The sequence below is a fragment of the Oncorhynchus gorbuscha genome, linkage group LG18, assembly GCF_021184085.1.
Source record: "Oncorhynchus gorbuscha isolate QuinsamMale2020 ecotype Even-year linkage group LG18, OgorEven_v1.0, whole genome shotgun sequence".
NCBI classification, from domain to species: domain Eukaryota; kingdom Metazoa; phylum Chordata; class Actinopteri; order Salmoniformes; family Salmonidae; genus Oncorhynchus; species Oncorhynchus gorbuscha.
Window position 1 is genome coordinate 12,222,482 of NC_060190.1, and position 20,540 is coordinate 12,243,021.

The 20,540-nt window shown below is 47.6% G+C and overlaps 1 protein-coding gene across 3 annotated transcripts in view; it reads left to right on the forward strand.

Moving 5' to 3' along the window:
* LOC124002952 (ubiquitin carboxyl-terminal hydrolase 43-like) overlaps nt 1-20,540 on the forward strand; it is a 125,055-nt gene that overhangs the window by 40,239 nt on the left and 64,276 nt on the right. For all 3 annotated transcript variants that reach the window (XR_006833169.1, XM_046310810.1, XM_046310811.1), the window contains exon 3: nt 5,860-5,966. Coding sequence is in view for 2 of the 3 variants with exons in the window: in XM_046310810.1 (XP_046166766.1) it covers nt 5,860-5,966 (107 nt within the window). In the remaining variant the exon portion in view is untranslated. The remainder of the gene's footprint in view (nt 1-5,859; nt 5,967-20,540) is intronic.

The following is a 20,540-nucleotide window of genomic DNA, read 5'->3' on the forward strand; positions in this document are numbered from 1 at the left end:
TCACACACTCTACTGCTGCTATTCCCAATGTAGGTGAGTGCTCTTCTGAAGAGAGTGTTTCTAGTGGCACGATGAGATTGTCCTGCCTTTGGGGAGGCTAGGAAAGTGTACCACACACATCTTCTTCACAGGAAGCATAATGGACTTTCGTACCTTTTTTTAAGAACATGGTGACACATTTAGGATACGAAGAGGGGAGAAGAGGTATAAATAGCAGTTAGGCCTTTTGCTGTTGACACAGAAGTGTGTCAAGTAATTGATGACATGTTGATGAAACAAAGCTGACAGATATTCTCCAGGGTTATGTTGTCAATCTTGGTTGTACAGTACTTACAGTATGTTTTATTGATACACATGTTGATAGAATAATCACACCATAAGATATTGTATGTGTGTATGTGACCTTGCTCTAAATGTGTCCTAAATTAGTTAAATTAGTTTGAGGAGATTTTTAGACCGGCACAAACTTCAGGGCGGAACTTTCACCCCAAAAACGGAAATTGATGTCGACTTCAAAATCGCCTCTGACCCTTAGCTCTAGTCCCCAGGTGACAATGAATTCATTTTCAATCTCACGACCTCACGCAGGGAATCTAAACTGTCCATTACCATCCAGGTCAGAAACTACTAAAGTGATGTTTTGGGACAGAGCAACTCAAATAGCTCCTTCATCCTATTGCTCTATTTCTTTACCATCAACTGTACTGTTCTCACTGAAAACAGTCAGTATAAATGTACCTATACTATGTAGTGTATCATGGGATTACACAAGACTTTGGCCCCATGTCCAGTCAGTATAAATGTACCTATACTATGTAGTGTATCATGGGATTACACAAGACTTTGGCCCCATGTCCAGTCAGTATAAATGTACCTATACTATGGGATTACACAAGACTTTGGCCCCATGTGTCATATAAATGTACCTATACTATGTAGTGTATCATGGGATTACACAAGACTTTGGCCCCATGTCCAGTCAGTATAAATGTACCTATACTATGTAGTGTATCATGGGATTACACAAGACTTTGGCCCCATGTCCAGTCAGTATAAATGTACCTATACTATGTAGTGTATCATGGGGTTACACAAGACTTTGGCCCCATGTCCAGTCAGTATAAATGTACCTATACTATGTAGTGTATCATGGGGTTACACAAGACTTTGGCCCCATGTCCAGTCAGTATAAATGTACCTATACTATGTAGTGTATCATGGGGTTACACAAGACTTTGGCCCCATGGCCAGTCAGTATAAATGTACCTATACTATGTAGTGTATCATGGGGTTACACAAGACTTTGGCCCCATGTCCAGTCAGTATAAATGTACCTATACTATGTATAAAAGACTGTATGTCCTATACTATGTAGTGTATCATGGGATTACACAAGACTTTGGCCCCATGGCCAGTCAGTATAAATGTACCTATACTATGTAGTGTATCATGGGATTACACAAGACTTTGGCCCCATGGCCAGTCAGTATAAACTTACCTATACTATGTAGTGTATCATGGGGTTACACAAGACTTTGGCCCCATGGCCAGTCAGTATAAATGTACCTATACTATGTAGTGTATCATGGGATTACACAAGACTTTGGCCCCATGGCCAGTCAGTATAAATGTACCTATACTATGTAGTGTATCATGGGGTTACACAAGACTTTGGCCCCATGGCCAGTCAGTATAAATGTACCTATACTATGTAGTGTATCATGGGGTTACACAAGACTTTGGCCCCATGGCCAGTCAGTATAAATGTACCTATATTATGCATCTTATCATGGGGTTACACAAGACTTTGGCCCCATGGCCAGTCAGTATAAACTTACCTATATTATGCATCTTATCATGGGGTTACACAAGACTTTGGCCACATGGCCCAAAACCTCTCAAAGGGTTCTCTGCAAGGTTTCAACTGAATGAGTTAAATAGCAATTGAATCAGCCTCATTCGTAACCCCATAAAAGCTTGGATATGTGGCTGTGACCTCTTTGTTTGCTGAGGCTATTTCATTTTTTTACTCTGCATAGCAACTAATTGAAGGCCTCTCTCATAGACTATTCACAGAAAGAGTAATAGCATAGAAGCGTGTAGCTTCATACAACACTCCAAACAAGACAACAATAATCATCTTATCGAGCGTGCTGAAAGTCATCACACAGCACACATTTCCCCATGTCCCAAATAACATATGCCTCAAAAACATCTGATTGAAATGTCTATTTGATCATTTTCATTGGCTGAGAGTATCAATGAATATCCAGTATGGAAGCATATAGCTCAATGAGCTCCATAATCCAGTGGATCTGTCTCCTTCAGCTTAGCAGGAAGTGATTAGTATGGTTATGATGACTAAGACTGTCTTTTTAAAGGCACTCCAACACATAACACACCTGAGTCTAGAAGCTCTTGGTGAAAATATCTCAGTGTGCTGCTCTTTGATTACATCAAGCAGACACTGTTCAGGTAATTGCAGAGTATCTACCTGCAGTCCCCTAGCACCATGAGTCACAGTGGTTCACTCTATCCTCCGTTTGATTTCTCTGTGCACTGAACAGAACTCAATACATCAACTACCAAAGCACTTCAATAAATTATAGTTGTGGGTGAATGCAGTTTCTCTATATAAGCAAGCTAAATACGAAGTTGGCCAATGTTGTGCAGGACATCTACAGCAGGTGTACTCAACTACTACTTGAGAAGATCCGGTTACACAAATTCCTGGTGGTAAAGGTCTGGATGGATAATGTCATTTATCGGAGTAGTAACAAACCCCCACTTCGCAACCCATGTGACCCCAAACTGTTCACACCCCTCTTGTTGGCGGAGAGAACATTTCGCCGTTTTAAAGCAAATTTCACGCAATTCTACACGCTTTGCATGGGGCAAAGATTTGTTTTGCTGATTTAAAGCTAATTTCCTGCAGTTCTAAGCATTCTTCCATGCCTTATGTGTGTTTATATGATACCAGGGGTCAATGCCCGAACGAGAGAAAAATATATATATCTGGATCTGGTCCGCGGTCCACCAGTTGGAGGATCTAGAACTATCAAACAGGCAAAGCGTCAATACAGGATTAAGATCAACTCGTATTACACCGGCTCTGATGCTCATCAGATGTGGAAGGTCTTGCAAACTATTACAGACTACAAAGGGAAGCACAGCCGAGGGTTGCCCAGTGAAACGAGCCTACCAGACGAGCTAAATCACTTCTATGCTCGCTTCAAGGCAAGTAACACTGAAACATGCATGAGAGTATCAGCTGTTCCGGACGACTGTGTGATCACACTCTCTGCAGCCGATGTGAGTAAGACCTTTAAACAGGTCAACATTCACAAGGCCACAGGGCCAGACGGATTACCAGGACGTGAACTCCGAGCATATGCTGACCAACTGGCAAGTGTCTTCACATTTTCAACCTCTCCCTGTCTGAGTCTGTAAAACCAACACGTTTAAAGCAGACCACGATAGTTCCGGTGCCCAAGAATACTTAGGTAACCTGCCTAAATGACTACCGACCCGTAGCACTCACGTCTGTAGCCATGAAGTGCTTTGAAAGACTGGTCATGGCTCACATCAACACCTTTATCCTAGAAACCCTAGACCCACGCTAATTTGCATACCTCCCCAACAGATCCACAGATGATACAATCTCTATTGCACTCTACACTGCCCTTTCTCACCTGGACAAAAGGAACACCTATGTGAGAATGCAATTCATTGGCTACAGCTCAGCGTTCAACACTATAGTGCCCTCAAAGCTCATCACTAAGCTAAGGACCCTGGGACTCCACACCTCCCTCTGCACCTGGATCCTGGACTTCCTGACGGGCGAACCCAGGTGGTAAGGGTAGGTAAAAACACATCCGCCACGCTGATCCTCAATACAGGGGCCCCTCAGGGGTGCATGCTCGGTCCCCTCCTGAACTCCCTGTTCACTCCAACACCATCATTAAGTTTGCAGATGACATAACATGATTGTGGACTACAGGAAAAGGAGGAGTGAGGACATGCCCCCATTCTCATCGACTGTGCTGCAGTGGAGCAGGTCGAGAACTTCAAGTTCCTTGGCGCTCACATCACCAACAAGGTAACATGGTCCAAGCACACCAAGACAGTTGTGAAGAGGGCACAACAAAACCTATTCCCCCCTCAGGAGACTGAAAAGATTTGGCCTGGGTCCTCAGATCCTCAAAAGGTTCTACAGCTGCACCATCGAGAGTATGCTGACTGGTTGCATCCCTGCCTGGTATGGCAACTGCTCGGCCTCCAACCGCAAGGCACTACAGAGGGTAGTGCGTACGGCCCAGTACATCACCAGGGCCAAGCTTCCTGCCATCCAGGACCTCTATACCAGGCTATGTCAGAGGAAGGCCCTAAAAATTGTCAGACTCCAGCCACCGTAGTCATAGACTGTTCTCTCTGCTACCGCATGGCAAGCGGTACCGGAGCGCCAAGTCTAGGTTAGAGTTTGAGTTTATTTTATTTTTGCAGGGACAGTGCACATTAATCAACATTTCAGTAAAAGTGCCAGTTTAACCAGCCGGCTAATTTTCAACCGCAGTCCCTGGACAGGACCAAGAGGCTTCTAAACAGCTTTACCCCAAACCCATAAGACTCCTGAATATCTAATCAAATGGCTACCAAGACTATTTGCATTTCTTCCCCCCCTCTTTTACGCTGCTGCTACTCTCTGTTATTATTTATGCATAGTCACTTTAATAACTACCTACATGTACATATTACTTCAATTACCTCGACTAACCGGTGCCTCCGCACATTGACTCTGTACCGATACCCCCTGTGCATAGCTAGTTATTTTACTAATGCTCTTTAAATATTTGTTTATTTTATTGATTATTTTGGGGGGGTATTTTTCTTGAAACGGCATTGTTGGTTAAGGGCTTGTAAGTAAACATTTCACTGTAAGGTCCTCATCTGTTGTATTCGGTGCATGTGACAAATCAAATTTGATTTGATTTCACTCGTATTGCACTTTATTTTAGTGTTGTGGATGAGTAATCATGTTTTTTCATTGAAGAAAATACAGTGTTGTTATTCCTGATTGTGCTGTCACCCTGCATTATATGGATCATGATCATATATGGAATCAGGAATATCAACACTTTGTACCTCTTAAGTAAACAAACATGAACTACATTATGGTTGGTGTCTCATTTTCCCGCTGTACTGAAACTTAACCGAACCCCAAAACTGCAATACGTACCACCGAACCGCGGGTTTGGTGAACCTTTACAGCGGGTTTGGTGAACCTTTATAGCCCTAGTGGGCAGCCGGACCGACTTGTTTTGATTCAACCCAGATTGAGTATATTCACTTTTATGTGTTTCCCTACCTACTGCTCTCCCTTCTACCCAACTCTCATCGATCTCCCCCTAAGCCAAGGAAAGCTGAGGAAAGTGAATTACATGGGAATGCAAACACACACACATGTAATGACAGTCACGAGGTCAGAACTGGCTGTTTTCGTTCTCTCTCTTCGCCAGCGAAGCTGAACACTATAAAAAGTAGAAGAGTGTATTAACATGCATTATCACCTCATCTAGCCCCTGTCCCATTGTAGCGCTCCTGTTTACATCTGCTGTGATACACCTTGTTACCCTGCTGCTGTTCAGCTCTAGTTTCAGTGTTGACGTTTTCACACGCGCACACACACACACACACACACACACACACACACACACACACACACACACACACACACACACACACACACACACACACACACACACACACACACACACACACACACACACACACACACACACACACACACACACACACACACATATATATACAGGTCATTCACGCTTTCTCTCTCTGTTCCAGGGCCTGCTGGGTGGAGCGGAGGAGAGCCCTGTCTCCGGCCCAGCAGCAGCACATCAGCCTAGGATGCGGCACAGCTTCGTCCAGGACCACTTTCAGGCACAGTACAGGTAAGAGTCCTAGACAAAATCATACAGGTAGATTAGTAGTCACAGACGATAAGAGGTGAGGAGTCACATTCAATTAGTACAGGTCATGTGATAACGCATACTTAAGTTATGCAGCAATTCAATAACGATTTCTCACACCAGGCTTCATGGAGTACAAAAACACCTAATCTTCTCATCCAAGACTTTTGTAACGTCTGTGTGCATAGTTTTTTTCTCGCCAGAATCTATAGCATGCCATTATATAGAGTATAGGTATTCAGAACAGGTGAGCATGCACTTTCCCTCCTGTGGATAAGAACCGCTAGCCTGCTAAAGTAGGTCACGTTGAGCTAGCTGTGAAAACTTTCTGGGATTAGTCTCTGTCTGTATCTTGTTTGGCTCTTTTCCTCCTGGTCTGCAGTGTACACACACGCACGCACGCACGCACACACACACACACACACACACACACACACACACACACACACACACACACACACACACACACACACACACACACACACACACACACACACACACACACACACACACACACACACACACACACACACACACATACACATACACACACAAAGCAGCAGCAGCAGCAGGATCCCAGCGTAGCCAGTCTCATGGAAATGCAGTGACCCTCTGCTAGCCTTGTCATGATGTTCTCCATCTCCTTTCCTCCCCATCCACCTCTTAGATCAATCTGTTGAAATGTTCCACTTGTTGATTCGTGATACCAACCAATGATCTGTATACCACATGGATTGACTAAGCAGTTTAACGGATGATTAGACTTTGACACATCCATATTGTATAGATAATGAGATTAGACCTGAAATGTACAGAATCCGCAGGGAGTCGATTGCAGCCAACAGGCATCGCTCCTCTCTATAACAAAGAAGGACTCAAGTTGTATCGGGTTTAGTATTGGACTTCACACCATGCTGGTAGATTAGCGTGAGTCAATCACTATAGGGTTAACCCCAGACAGTTAGATTGTATTGATGATGATGCGGGGTTAACTACTCAATCAATCTTGGGATTATGATTCCCACTCCCTCATCACAGGATTATGGATTATACACTTATACAAACCCACTGTATCCCTGCGAAGACTGATCTCTTCAGGCTGCTAATTGGAAATTGCTCTCAGAACCCATTTTGGTTCCAGGTATAACTCTTTTGAGTTCCATGTAAGAACACACTCTGGAAAGGGTTCTACACCGAACTCAAAAAGGTTCTACCTTGGAGCAAAAAAGTGTTATTTGAAGGGTTCTCCATTGGGGACAGCTAAAAAAGAGTGTAGTGTGTGTTTAGTCAGGGGTTACAAAACAATACTTCAAGCACCAGTAATTGGTACTTCGATGGTCTGCTCCCTAAGGATATGTCTCAGTGTTGAGTACATGTTGTTGTCACATTATGCAGTCTACTGTAGAGTGATTACAGAACTACTCCAAACTCTGTTGTTTCTCCCACAACGCACCTTGTCATTTTCTGCCTGGGTCCACCTCAACAGCTTGAAGTGTCAGAGAGTAGCAGGTTTACACTGTAATTGCGATTCCAGAGTTCCGGACACGGACTCAGGTAGCAGGATAACGGCTGTCTGGTTTGGCTGGAGGGAGGTGGGAGGGTGGTACAGATGGAGAGGGAGGGGGGCAGATGGCTGGAGGGCTTGTTACAGATGACCTTGCAGGTAGAGCCTGGGAGAGGTAGAGCCTGCTGCCTGGCTGTTCCCCACCTCTGCCTGGCCTGGTATTACATGGGGCCGTCTGTAAAGTTCCTTTTGTCTGTAGAGTTAATGCACTGTGCCTGCCTATAACTGTACTTCTTGTTCATGCAAGTGCATTTGAGTATGAATACAGATCAGCACAAGTAATGCATCCTATCCACTGCACTCAAACTGTTGTGTTACATTGGGCTCCGTTCCAACATTCTAACTCAACGTTGCAGTATTGGTGTGTTCTATCTTCCAGACTTCTGAAGACACAAGACTGTGTAGTAGTGTGACTGGGAGAATGGGTGTTTTTCCAAATGCATACTACCGCGCTCCGAGCATGCAAATTGGAGCACGAGAGGGGCGGAGTATGAGTCGAAATCAAAGTAGCCGAAACGGAGCACGGAGGGAACTTCTCAAATGTGAAATGTTGCTTATTCGCATGTAAAATGTTACCTGACTACAATATTTTATGTTGATATGTTAATAAATACCTGCTGTGTACATTTGAGCATGTTTACCTGCCTAGGTACCATAGAACGCAAGCTCATAATAAGTCAATAGGGCTAACTGGCTAGCTACTACAGTTACTACTGAAGAATTGTTAGCTAGCTACCCACAAAGAATTGACATCGGCCTAGCATAATATTAGTTTTAGGTCATTTTTGCCTGTTTAACTAGCTGGTAAGTTAGATTATTACGATTCACATATCTAGATGATAATTATGAAGTAAAACTTGCTTTGTGTGAATCTTGTTTTGTCTATTGTTGCCATTGTCCTACAGTGTGAGGTAAAACAGGAGGGGAAGTGCTTCTCAAATGTAATGTTTTATGCATTCTCTCTCGTCCTCACAAGAACGTAGTTGCAGCATGAGAGTGTGGAGCATGGTAGTATGCATATCGAGAGATGCCCATTGGCTCTGATGAGTTTGGGTTCTGGGACTCGTCCTCCACACTTTCTCCTTATGTTATTGTCCTTCTATAATTGTGGTTGCCGTGGCGCTGGTTTCTAATAGCATGACTAAACAAAATAATAATCACTCTTAGTTTGTTTCTCTCTCTCTCTCTGTCTGTCTGTCTGTCTCTCTGTCTGTCTGTCTGTCTGTCTGTCTGTCTGTCTCTCTGTCTGTCTCTCTGTCTGTCTGTCTCTCTCTCTCTCTCTGTCTCTCTGTCTGACTCTCTCTCTCTGTCTCTCTCTGTCTGTCTGTCTGTCTGTCTGTCTGTCTGTCTGTCTGTCTGTCTGTCTGTCTGTCTGTCTGTCTGTCTGTCTGTCTGTCTGTCTGTCTGTCTGTCTGTCTGTCTGTCTGTCTGTCTGTCTGTCTGTCTGTCTGTCTGTCTGTCTGTCTGTCTGTCTGTCTGTCTGTCTGTCTGTCTGTCTGTCTGTCTGTCTGTCTGTCTGTCTGTCTGTCTGTCTGTCTGTCTGTCTGTCTGTCTGTCTGTCTGTCTCTCTGTCTCTCTCTCTCTCTCTCTCTCTCTCTCTCTCTCTCTCTCTCTCTCTCTCTCTCTCTCTCTCTCTCTCTCTCTCTCTCTCTCTCTCTCTCTCTCTCTCTCTCTCTCTGCCAGTCTTTTTATATCTGTGAGACTCCTCGGGGGCGTTCTGATCTGAATAAATGTTTGCGCTTAGAGTGGAGGCTGTCTGGTGGTTTAGGCTGCGAAACGAGAGAGACAAGTGACAGTCACTTTCCAGCCTCAAATGACTCTTGGTCTACACCCTCAGTCTGTCATGTTGAGTTTGGAACGTTGGTTTTCTTAGTGTCAACGGTTGCATCCCAAATGGCACTCTATTGCCTTTAAAGTAGGCTACACAACTTCAATGGGCTCTGGTTAAACGTTGTGCACTAAAGGGAATAGCATGTCATTTGGGAGGCAGTTCAACGCAGCTGCCCAAGATGGTGGTGCAGATTTCTGTAGCCAAACCTTTTAAAGCAGATTATCCAGAGCTCACACTGTCACTCCTCATTCAACCTGTCCTTTGATTTTATTACCATGATGACCCACTCACACTCCCTCCCCCTCCACCGGGGAGGCCTCCTGGGCTGCCATCTTCCCCCCTTCCACCTTGACCTTACCTGGGGCGTCTCTGAGCTGATCCCATCCCAGGCTGGATGCTTTGAAGTGGGGGTTAGAGAGTTGATGAAGTGGAGGGCTGCTTTGATCTCTCCACTGGTGTTTTTTTGTGAACGTACAGAGTGTAGAGACTCCAAGCTCTGCTTCCCCTCTCTGACCCGACACCTTCTAACTATCATCAACTAACACTTACTCTCTCACACACACACACACACACACACACACACACACACACACACACACACACACACACACACACACACACACACACACACACACACACACACACACACACACACACACACACACACACACACACACACACACACACACACACACACAGGTCTGCCAATTACCCCACTAAAACTATAGTTCTGTTTACCCTGTTTACTTCTCTGCCAAGCAAACACCAATACAATTGTATTGACCCACTACTGTCAGAGCTGAGGCACTTTATTACTCTCTGTGAAACTGTGTACGCTGTTTCACAATGCGGTTGACTCTAATGGTTGAGGACGGTGGAGTAATTGTGAGGACTGCCAATATGTTTTCCCTCCTCCTTGTTGATACCCCACTAACAGCTGAGGTAATAAAAAGAGAAATGGCGTACTTACGCTAAGAGAGGAGCTGAGAGTTCTCAGGTGTGCGTGCCCACTCACAACGTGCCCTTTATTTTATGGAGTTGGATCTGTACTGTAGGAGCCTACACAGTAAGTGCTTGCAGTTGAAGCTTGCCAGAGATGATAGTGAAGTTGTTTGTCTGAGACAATGAGTTCAACAACTGGTGTCCGGGTCCCCAATGATCCGGTGACGTGGAGGAGGAGGCTGTCAACGGCCTGGATCGACACCAGAGAGAGAGAGAGAGGGACGATTAGAGCCTCGTCTAGCCTCATATCTCCACACTGCAGATGGGGACCAGAGCGCGTCGCCCCTCTCAGTATGCAAGCAGGATACACACAGGCAGGGACGTGGATACCCTTCTCTGAGTGGATAGAGGCAGTAACCATCCGCATACTCATGAACTCTCTGACATGAACACACAGGGACTGTAAAGGCCACTCGGGGATCGTACACATCGTCAGCAGAGGAAATACATTCGCAGGACGATGAGGATGGTCAACTTCAAACTTCATCAACACTGTGAGATGAAGGTCACAACAACTATTGGGGGGTGGGGGGAGGGGGGGGGGGGGTGATTTCAACTCAAAGTTTTTAAACAAGTGAACATCCTTTTTGGCTTGGAGCTGCCTCCAATATCACAAATGTCACACCCAATCTCTTGAAGTTGAAGACACAATCCAAATGTCCAGCACAGGAAGCATTCAACAGACCAATCAGCTTGTCTCCTAACCGGCGTTGCGTTAACTCCCAGACATCATCTTCCAGCTCGTCACACCCCTGAAAGAGAGGCAGCCGGAAACATTCGTGTGTGTGTGTGTGTGTGTCCCCCCCCTTGAGGCGTAGCCCTCTGTTCATTTCCCATGGCGTGGGCCCTTTGTTTAAAGGTCTCTAATGGAGAAGCAGATAGGGGCAGATCTGCTTCAGTGCACTCATCCAACCCAACCTGGACACCAGCAACCCAGATAGACTGACTGACTGACAGGGGGATTTCGCTCTGGCTACAGCGGCCCTCCCCGTTTCACCAGAGGAAGAGAGGAACAGAGGAAGAACTGTCTGCTGACCTGTAGAGTAAAAGTCTGGAAGGACCTGCCATGTGTTCCACTTTAGACGTTATGCTAATTACAGGGCAGAAGACACTATGCCGCAGACTTTTCTCTGTGGATTGATTGGTTAGTCTAACGGCTAAAGGAGGGGATACTCGAGCCTGTGTCATTGTCCTGGAGTGGCACTGGGCTGAAATGGCATCAGGACCTCTGTGCCGGGCCTGTATCCATCAGTGTCTGGGATTGGGGTCCTTTTATTTCTGTTCGGGCATCATTCGCATCATCCCCGGCCATTACCAATGTGTTTCTCGACCACTTTGCTTTTAGCCACATTTGTGGAAAATGCAAATCAATAATGGCACGATATTGAATGAGCACTGAGTATTTATGAGACCCGGCTGACTCCAACCCCTGGGGAAGTTATGTCTCGCATTTGTCCTGAAATGGACTGTGACTGCATTGGAATACATTATTCAAGCAGAGAGGGATGTTTAGCCGGTGAAACTGAAAGGAAAAAGGGGGTTGACGGGAAGACGAGGTTCACCGCGGGTTCAGATCTATTCACTGGAAAGGTCTGTGGTGTGTTTGACACCGTATCTTCATCCTGTCTAATGTGGGTTCGGGGGTTAATGCACGGCGCGAGCTGTTTGCTATGAGAGCTGCGTTCACGGAAGCCCTTGGACCCATTTTACTGGCCAAACATTCTGTAAACGCACTGTGTCTGTGTCACGATGTTTGAATTCTGTCTCATGTATGTTGATGCGTAGCAGGTGCTATATGTAGGCCTATGACACGAGAGCTGCATTCCAATAGGGTGAGGCTTGCGAGTTCAGTCATGCTGTTTGGGTTATTATCTCGTAATTCAGTGGTCTTGAGCGATACAGATGCTGCGTTCAAGGAAGGTGATATGAGCCTACGTGTTCAGTAATGCTGGTCACGTACTATTTATTTAGGTAGTGCAGGGAGGCTGTTCACAACCTAATCTGTATAAATGTTGAATAATGATCTCTGGTAGACCGTCGGTCGGTAGGACTGCCAACTCGTTGCTGTGGGCTAGAGGCCAGGGGATTGGTGCTGTGGAGTCAGCCAAATGCAGAGTGGATGGTGGTGCGAGGATAGGCTTGACACACACACACACTGACAGACTCTCTCCTCACAGACAGGTGAACCAACCCGAGTGGAAACGCCGTCAGACTCCACATACTAAGTTCTAAGTGATTGTGTGCACGTCAGACTCCACATACTAAGTTCTAAGTGATTGTGAGCACGTCAGACTCCACATACTAAGTTCTAAGTGATTGTGTGCACGTCAGACTCCACATACTAAGTTCTAAGTGATTGTGTGCACGTCAGACTGCACATACTAAGTTCTAAGTGATTGTGTGCACGTCAGACTCCACATACTAAGTTCTAAGTGATTGTGTGCACGTCAGCCTCCACATACTAAGTTCTAAGTGATTGTGTGCACGTCAGACTCCACATACTAAGTTCTAAGTGATTGTGTGCACGTCAGACTCCACATACTAAGTTCTAAGTGATTGTGAGCACGTCAGCCTCCACGGAGAGCGTTCCAAGTGATGTTGGGAGGTGACTGTCAGAATGTCCTTTACAGCCTGACAGAGTGTTGAATGGGGGAAATCTGGGATCCATAGAAATACAATAACTAAGTAATACTATTGAAATCGTAATGCTATTTCTATGATATCTGGGCACATCTCTACAAAACCTCTCTGAGTAGGAGCGCTGATCTTGGATTAGTTTAACCTTTTAGATCGAAAGGAATAAGATTTATAAGGACAGGTCCTAGATCAGCGCTCCTACTCTGAGACTCTTTGTGGATACAGGCCCTGTGTTGTAACAACTCTCGCTACAGACCTGTACCGACTATACTTGACTGCATCACTGTCCTGGAGTGACTCAGCAGAACACCTGATAACCTGGACTCATTCAGCTGAGAACAACCGGAGGAAAAGAGAGAGCAGAGAGAGCAGAACAGTCAGATGTATCAGCAAGGTGGAGCTAATATGTTCCACACAAGCAAGTCTGAATGGCTGCCTCTCTCTCTCCAACCAATCTGCTTTGTGTCTACCTCTTCTTCATTCTTTCCTTTTCCTTTCACCCCTCCATCCTTCCCTCTACCACCACCATCCTTCCTTCCCTCTACCACCACCATCCATCCTTCCCTCTACCACCACCATCCTTCCTTCCCTCTACCACCACCATCCATCCTTCCCTCTACCACCACCATCCATCCTTCCCTCTACCACCACCATCCATCCTTCCCTCTACCACCACCATCCTTCCTTCCCTCTACCACCACCATCCATCCTTCCCTCTACCACCACCATCCATCCTTCCCTCTACCACCACCATCCATCCTTCCCTCTACCACCACCATCCATCCTTCCCTCTATCACCACCATCCATCCTTCCCTCTACCACCACCATCCATCCTTCCCTCTATCACCACCATCCATCCTTCCCTCTACCACCACCATCCACCCTTCCCTCTACCACCACAGTCCTTCCTTCACTCTACCACCACCGTCCTTCTTCCCTCTACCACCACCGTCCTTCTTTCCTTCTACCACCACAATCCTTCTTTCCTTCTACCACCACCATCCATCCTTCCCTCTACCACCACCATCCATCCTTCCCTCTACCACCACCGTCCTTCCTTTCTTCCTTCCTTCTACCACCACCATCCTTCCTTCGCTCTACCACCACCGTCCTTCTTCCCTCTACCACCACCGTCCTTCTTTCCTTCTACCACCACCATCCTTCTTTCCTTCTACCACCACCATCCATCCTTCCCTTCTACCACCACCACCATCCTTCCCTCTACCACCACCGTTCCTTCTTCCTTCCTTCTACCACCACTATCCTTCCTTCTTTCTACCACCACCATCCTTCTTTCTTTCTACCACCACCATCCTTCCTTCCTTCTACCACCACCATCCTTCCTTCCTTCTCTCTACCACCACCATTCTTCTTCTCCTCTACCACCACCATCCTTCCTTCTCTCTACCACCACCACCATTCCTTCTCTCTACCACCACCGTCCTTCCTTCTCTCTACCACCACCATTCTTCCTCTTCTCTACCACCACCATTCTTCCTCTTCTCTACCACCACCATCCTTCCTTCTCTCTCTACCACCACCATCCTTCTTCTTCTCTACCACCACCATCCTCCTTCTTCTCTACCACCACCGTCCTTCCTTCTCTCTACCACCACCACCATACTTCCTCTTCTCTACCACCACCTTCCTCATCTCTACCACTACCTTCCTTTTCTCTACCACTACCGTCCTTCCTTCTCTCTACCACCACCATCATCCTTCCTTCTCTCTACCACCACCATCCTTCCTTCACTACCACCACAGTCCTTCCTTCGCTCTACCACCACCGTTCTTCCTTCCTTCTACCACCACCATCCTTCCTTCTACCACTATCACCATCCTTCCTTCCTTCGACCACCACCATCCTTCCTTCCTTCTACCACCACCGTCCATCCTTCCTTCTACCACCACCATCCTTCCTTTCTTTCTACCATGACCATCCTTCCTTCTCTCTTCCACCACCATCCTTCCTTCCTTCCTTCTACTACCACCGTCCTTCCTTCTCTCTACCACCACCGTACTTCCTTCTCTCTGCCACCACCGTCCTTCCTCTTCTCTACCACCACAGTCCTTCCTTCCTTCTACCACCACTATCTTTCCTTCTTTCTACCACCACCATCCTTCCTTCTTTGTACCACCACCATCCTTCCTTCCTTCTACCACCACCATCCTTCCTTCTCTCTACCACCACCGTCCTTCCTTCTCTCTACCACCACCATTCTTCCTCTTCTCTACCACCACCATCCTTCCTTCTCTCTACCACCACCATCCTTCTTCTCTACCACCACCGTCCTTCCTTCTCTCTACCACCACCACCACCATACTTCCTCTTCTCTACCACCACCTTCCTCTTCTCTACCACTGCAGTCCTTCCTTCTCTCTAACACCACCACCATCCTTCCTTCTCTCTACCACCACCATCCTTCCTTCCTTCTACCACCACCGTCCTTCCTTCTCTACCACCACAGTACTTCCTTCGCTCTACCACCACCATCCTTCCTTCTCTCTACCACCACCATCCTTCCTTCCTTACCACCACCACCCTTCCTTCCTTCTATCACCACTGTCCATCCTTCCCTCTACCACCATAATCATTCCTTCCTTCTACCACCACCACCATCCTTCCTTCTACCACCACCATCCTTCCTTCCTTCTACCACCACCGTCCATCCTTCCCTCTACCACCACCACCCTTCCTTCCTTCTACCACCACTGTCCTTCCTTCTCCCTTCTACCACCATCCTTCCTTCTACCATCACCATCCTTCCTTCCTTATATCCTTCCTCCCCGGACAGGGCCAAACAGGAAGGATATAACCCCACCCACTTTGCCAAGCACAGCCCCCACACCACTAGAGGTATATCTTCAACCACCAATTTACTATCCTGAGACAAGGCCGAGTATAGTCCAAAAAAATCTCAGCCACAGCACCACCATCCTTCCATCTCTCCTCCAGCTCCATCTTTCTCTCTACCACCATCCATCCTTCTCTCTACCACCACCATCCTTCCTTCTCTGCCTCCATCTTTCTCTCTACCACCATCCATCCTTCTCTCTACCATCATCCATCCTTCTCTCTACCACCACCATCCTTCCTTCTCTGCATCCATCTTTCTCTCTACCACCATCCATCCTTCTCTCTACCACCACCATCCTTCCTTCTCTGCCTCCATCTTTCTCTCTACTGCCACCACCTTTCTTTCTCCTCTGTGCATCTGCCTATGCCCTCCCCCGGGGATGCTGCTGACACAGTCCTCTGGGCTGTCCTCCATGTTTCTGTGCTTAACCCCCAGGCTCATCCCCTGCTGATCCCCCTGTAGGGCACCATTACTAAATCCCCCTGGGTGTACTCTGGCTGGGCCACTGGCCAGGGAGGTATTCATGTTGGAGTCATTATTGTGTTGGTTGACACTGGTAGTGGATGCCCTGCATGACACGGGAGGATGAGGCGAGATAGTGACTCTTTTGCATTGGGATGATGTCGCAGATGTCATGTCCCTGTTAATCTGGAAGTCCTCGCTTCTCAGTTGACTTGGTGCTCGCTCTTCTGTTTCCGTCTGCACTTCTCTTTTTCTAATAAGCACATCTACTTAGGAATCATATTTCAGTCAATTTTGTTTCCGACTGACCATCATTATTAACCGGTCAATAAACTGTAAAAAAAAAAAAAATTTGAAGAATTACGTGACCCAAGTGTAAGGGTTCTCTTGTGGTGAAGGAGAGTCGGACCAAAATGCAGCGTGATGATGATTCATGATATATTTTAATGAAGGAAAAACTATACATGCAGAAACTACAACAATAATGAAATGAAATAATGAAAACCGAAACAGCCCTATCTGGTGCAAACACAAAGACAGGAACAATCACCCACAAACACACAGTGAAACCCAGGCTACCTAAATATGGTTCCCAATCAGAGACAACGAGAATCACCTGACTCTGATTGAGAACCGCCTCAGTCAGCCATAGACTATGTTAGACAACCCTACTCAACCACAATCCCAATACCTACTAAAACCCCAATACAAAAACACACCACAAAATAAACCCATGTCACACCCTGGCCTGACCAAATAAATAAAGAAAACACAAAATACTAAGACCAAGGCGTGACAGAACCCCCCCCAAGGTGCGGACTCTCGGCCGCACACCTAAACCCATAGGGGAGGGTCCGGGTGGGCGTCTGTCCACGGTGGCGGCTCCGGCTCGGGACGTGGACCACACTCCAACCAAGTCTTAGTCCCCCTGTAACGCGTCCTTTGATTGGCGACCCTCGCCGCCGACCTTGGCCTAATAACCTTCACCAAGGACCCCACTGGACTGAGGGGCAGCTCGGGACTGAGGTGGAAGCTCGACACTGAGGGGAAGCTTGGCACTGAGGGGAAGCTCGGCACTGAGGGGAAGCTCGGGACTGAGGGGAAGCTCGGGACTGAGGGGAAGCTCGGGACTGAGGGGAAGCTCGGGACTGAGGGGAAGCTCGGGACTGAGGGGAAGCTCGGGACTGAGGGGTAGCTCGGGACTGAGGGGTAGCTCGGGACTGAGGGGAAGCTCAGCATTGAGAGGAAGCCCAGCACTGAGAGGAAGCCCAGTACAGAGAGGAAGCCCAGTACTGAGAGGAAGCTCAGGCAGGTAGTAGGCTCTGGCAGATCCTGGCTAGCTGGTGGTTCTGGCAGATCCTGTCTGGCTGGCGGATCTGGAAGAGTCTGGTTGACTGGCGGATCTGGAAGTGTCTGGTTGACTGGCTGATCTGGAAGTGTCTGGTTGACTGGCAGATCTGGAAGAGTCTAGTTGACTGGCAGATCTGGAAGAGACTGGCTGACTGGCAGATCTGGAAGAGTCTGGATGACTGGCAGATCTGGAAGAGTCTGGATGACTGGCAGATCTGGAAGAGTCTGGATGACTGGCAGATCTGGAAGAGTCTGGCTGACTGGCAGATCTGGAAGAGTCTGGTTGACTGGCAGATCTGGAAGTGTCTGGTTGACTGGCAGATCTGGAAGTGTCTGGTTGACTGGCAGATCTGGAAGAGTCTGGCTGACTGGCAGATCTGGAAGAGTCTGGCGGATCTAGCTGCTCTGGCTGCTCCATGCAGACTGGAAGCTCTGGCTGCTCCATGCAGACTGGAAGCTCTGGCTGCTCCATGCAGACTGGCAGCTCTGGCTGCTCTATGCAGACTGGCAGCTCCTTGTAGACTGACAGCTCCGTTCCGACTGGCAGCTCTAGCTGCTCCATGCAGGCTGACCGCTCAGGCTGCTCCATGCAGACTGACAGCTCTGGCTGCTCCATGCAGGCTGGCAGCTCAGGCTACTCCATGCAGGCTGGCAGCTCTGGCTGCTCCATGCAGGCTGGCAGCTCTGGCTGCTCCATGCAGGCTGGCAGCTCTGGCTGCGCTGAACAAGCAGGAGACTCCAGCAGCGCTGTAGAGGAGGAAGGCTCTGGCAGCGCTGAACAGGCGGGAGACTCCAGCAGCGCTGTAGAGGAGGAAGGCTCTGGCTGCGCTGAACAGGCGGGAGGCTCGGGCAGTGCTGTAGAGGAGGAAGGCTCTGGCTGCGCTAAACAGGCGGGAGACTCCAGCAGCGCTGGAGAGGAGGAAAGCTCTGGCTGCGCTGAACAGGCGAGGCGCACTGAAGGCCTGTGCGTGGTGCTGGCACTGGTGGTACTGGACCGAGGACACGCGCAGGCAGCCTGGTGCGGGGAGCTGCCACCGGAGGACTGGTGTGTGAAGGTGGCACAGGATGGACCGGACCGTGAAGGCTTACTGGGGAGCCTGAGAGCATGACTGGCACAGGACGTGCAAGGCTAGGTAGGTACACAGGAGGCCTAGTGCGTGAGGCTGGCACAATTTTCACCAGCCGACTAACACGCACCTCAGGACGAGTATGGAGCGCTGACCCAGGTGCCATTAAATCCCCGACACGCTCCGTCGGGCGAATATCGTATTTAAAGCACCAAACTAGCAACTCCCTCATAACTCTCTCCTCCACTTTCCCCATTAACTCCTTCACAGTCTCTGCTTCACTCACCTCCAACACCGGCTCTGGTTCTGGTCTCCTCCTTGGCTCCTCACGATAAACAGGGGGAGTTGGCTCAGGTCTGAACCCTGACTCTGCCACACTCTCCCTGAGCCGCCCCCCCCTCCCAAGAAATTTTTGGGGCTGACTCGGTCTTCCTTCCGCGCCGCCATGCTTACTTCGCCAACTCCATTCTCCGATAACCTGCTTCGCACTGCTCCAGCGAATCCCAGGCGGGCTCCGGCACTCTCTCTGGGTCGACCGCCCACCTGTCTATTTCCCCCCAAGTAGTGTAGTCCCGATATTGTTGCTCCTGCTGCCGCTGTTGCTTCTCCTCATACCAGCGCCTCTCAGCTCTCCCCGCCTTCAGTTCTTCTTTGGGACGGCGATATTCTCCAGGCTGATCCCAGGGTCCTTCTCCGAACAATTCATCCTCCCATGTCCGTTCCTCCTTTCGCTGCTTCTGCTGTCGCTGCCTGTCACCACACTGCTTGATCTGGGTGTGGTGGGTGATTCTGTAACGGTTCTCTTGTGGTGAAGGAGAGTCGGACCAAAACGCAGCGTGATGATGATACATGATATATTTTAATGAAGGAAAAACTATACATGCAGAAACTACAAAAATAATGAAATGAAATAATGAAAACCGAAACAGCCCTATCTGGTGCAAACACAAAGACAGGAACAATCACCCACAAACACACAGTGAAACCCAGGTTACCTAAATATGGTTCCCAATCAGAGACAACGAGAATCACCTGACTCTGATTGAGAACCGCCTCAAGCAGCCATAGACTATGCTAGACAACCCTACTCAACCACAATCCCAATACCTACTAAAACCCCAATACAAAAACACACCACAAAATAAACCCATGTCACACCCTGGCCTGACCAAATAAAGAAAGTAAACACAAAATACTAAGACCAAGGCGTGACACCGAGAGGAAATACTGTCAGAGATCTGTATATAATGACAAGATGCCTATGTTTCCGCCAGAGCAATAGGAGTCATCCAAAAACAGGAAAGCAGGCGACAAGCTTAGGGCCAGAATAAGCCCAGAGAAACGCATTGGATTTATTTTGGACAGATTTTGGTGAGAGTGAAACCCCTCGCTTCGCCTCTTCTTCTCTGATACTATGCATACAAAGGACCGGACATTTTTCATTAAGAGCCTAATGGAAACATGCAACAATAGCAAGCCTATTGTCTTTTAGTCAAAAGACTATAGCCTATTATTGACCATGCAAATCCTGTAATGGAGCAGCTAATAAAACTAGATTCTCAAACATTTGCCCAAATGCAATTCGGGGAAAACACAATTTTAATCTGTGCATCTAATACGAGCAGTTCCATTTGACAGAGATGACATAAATCTCAATTAGGAACATATAAAGAGGGGGAATCTAATAGTAACTACTATGATGGGTTGCTATTAGAGGTCATCACCCTGCATTAATTCATTCATGAAAACACTCACTTACACTACTGATTACTGATTACCACACC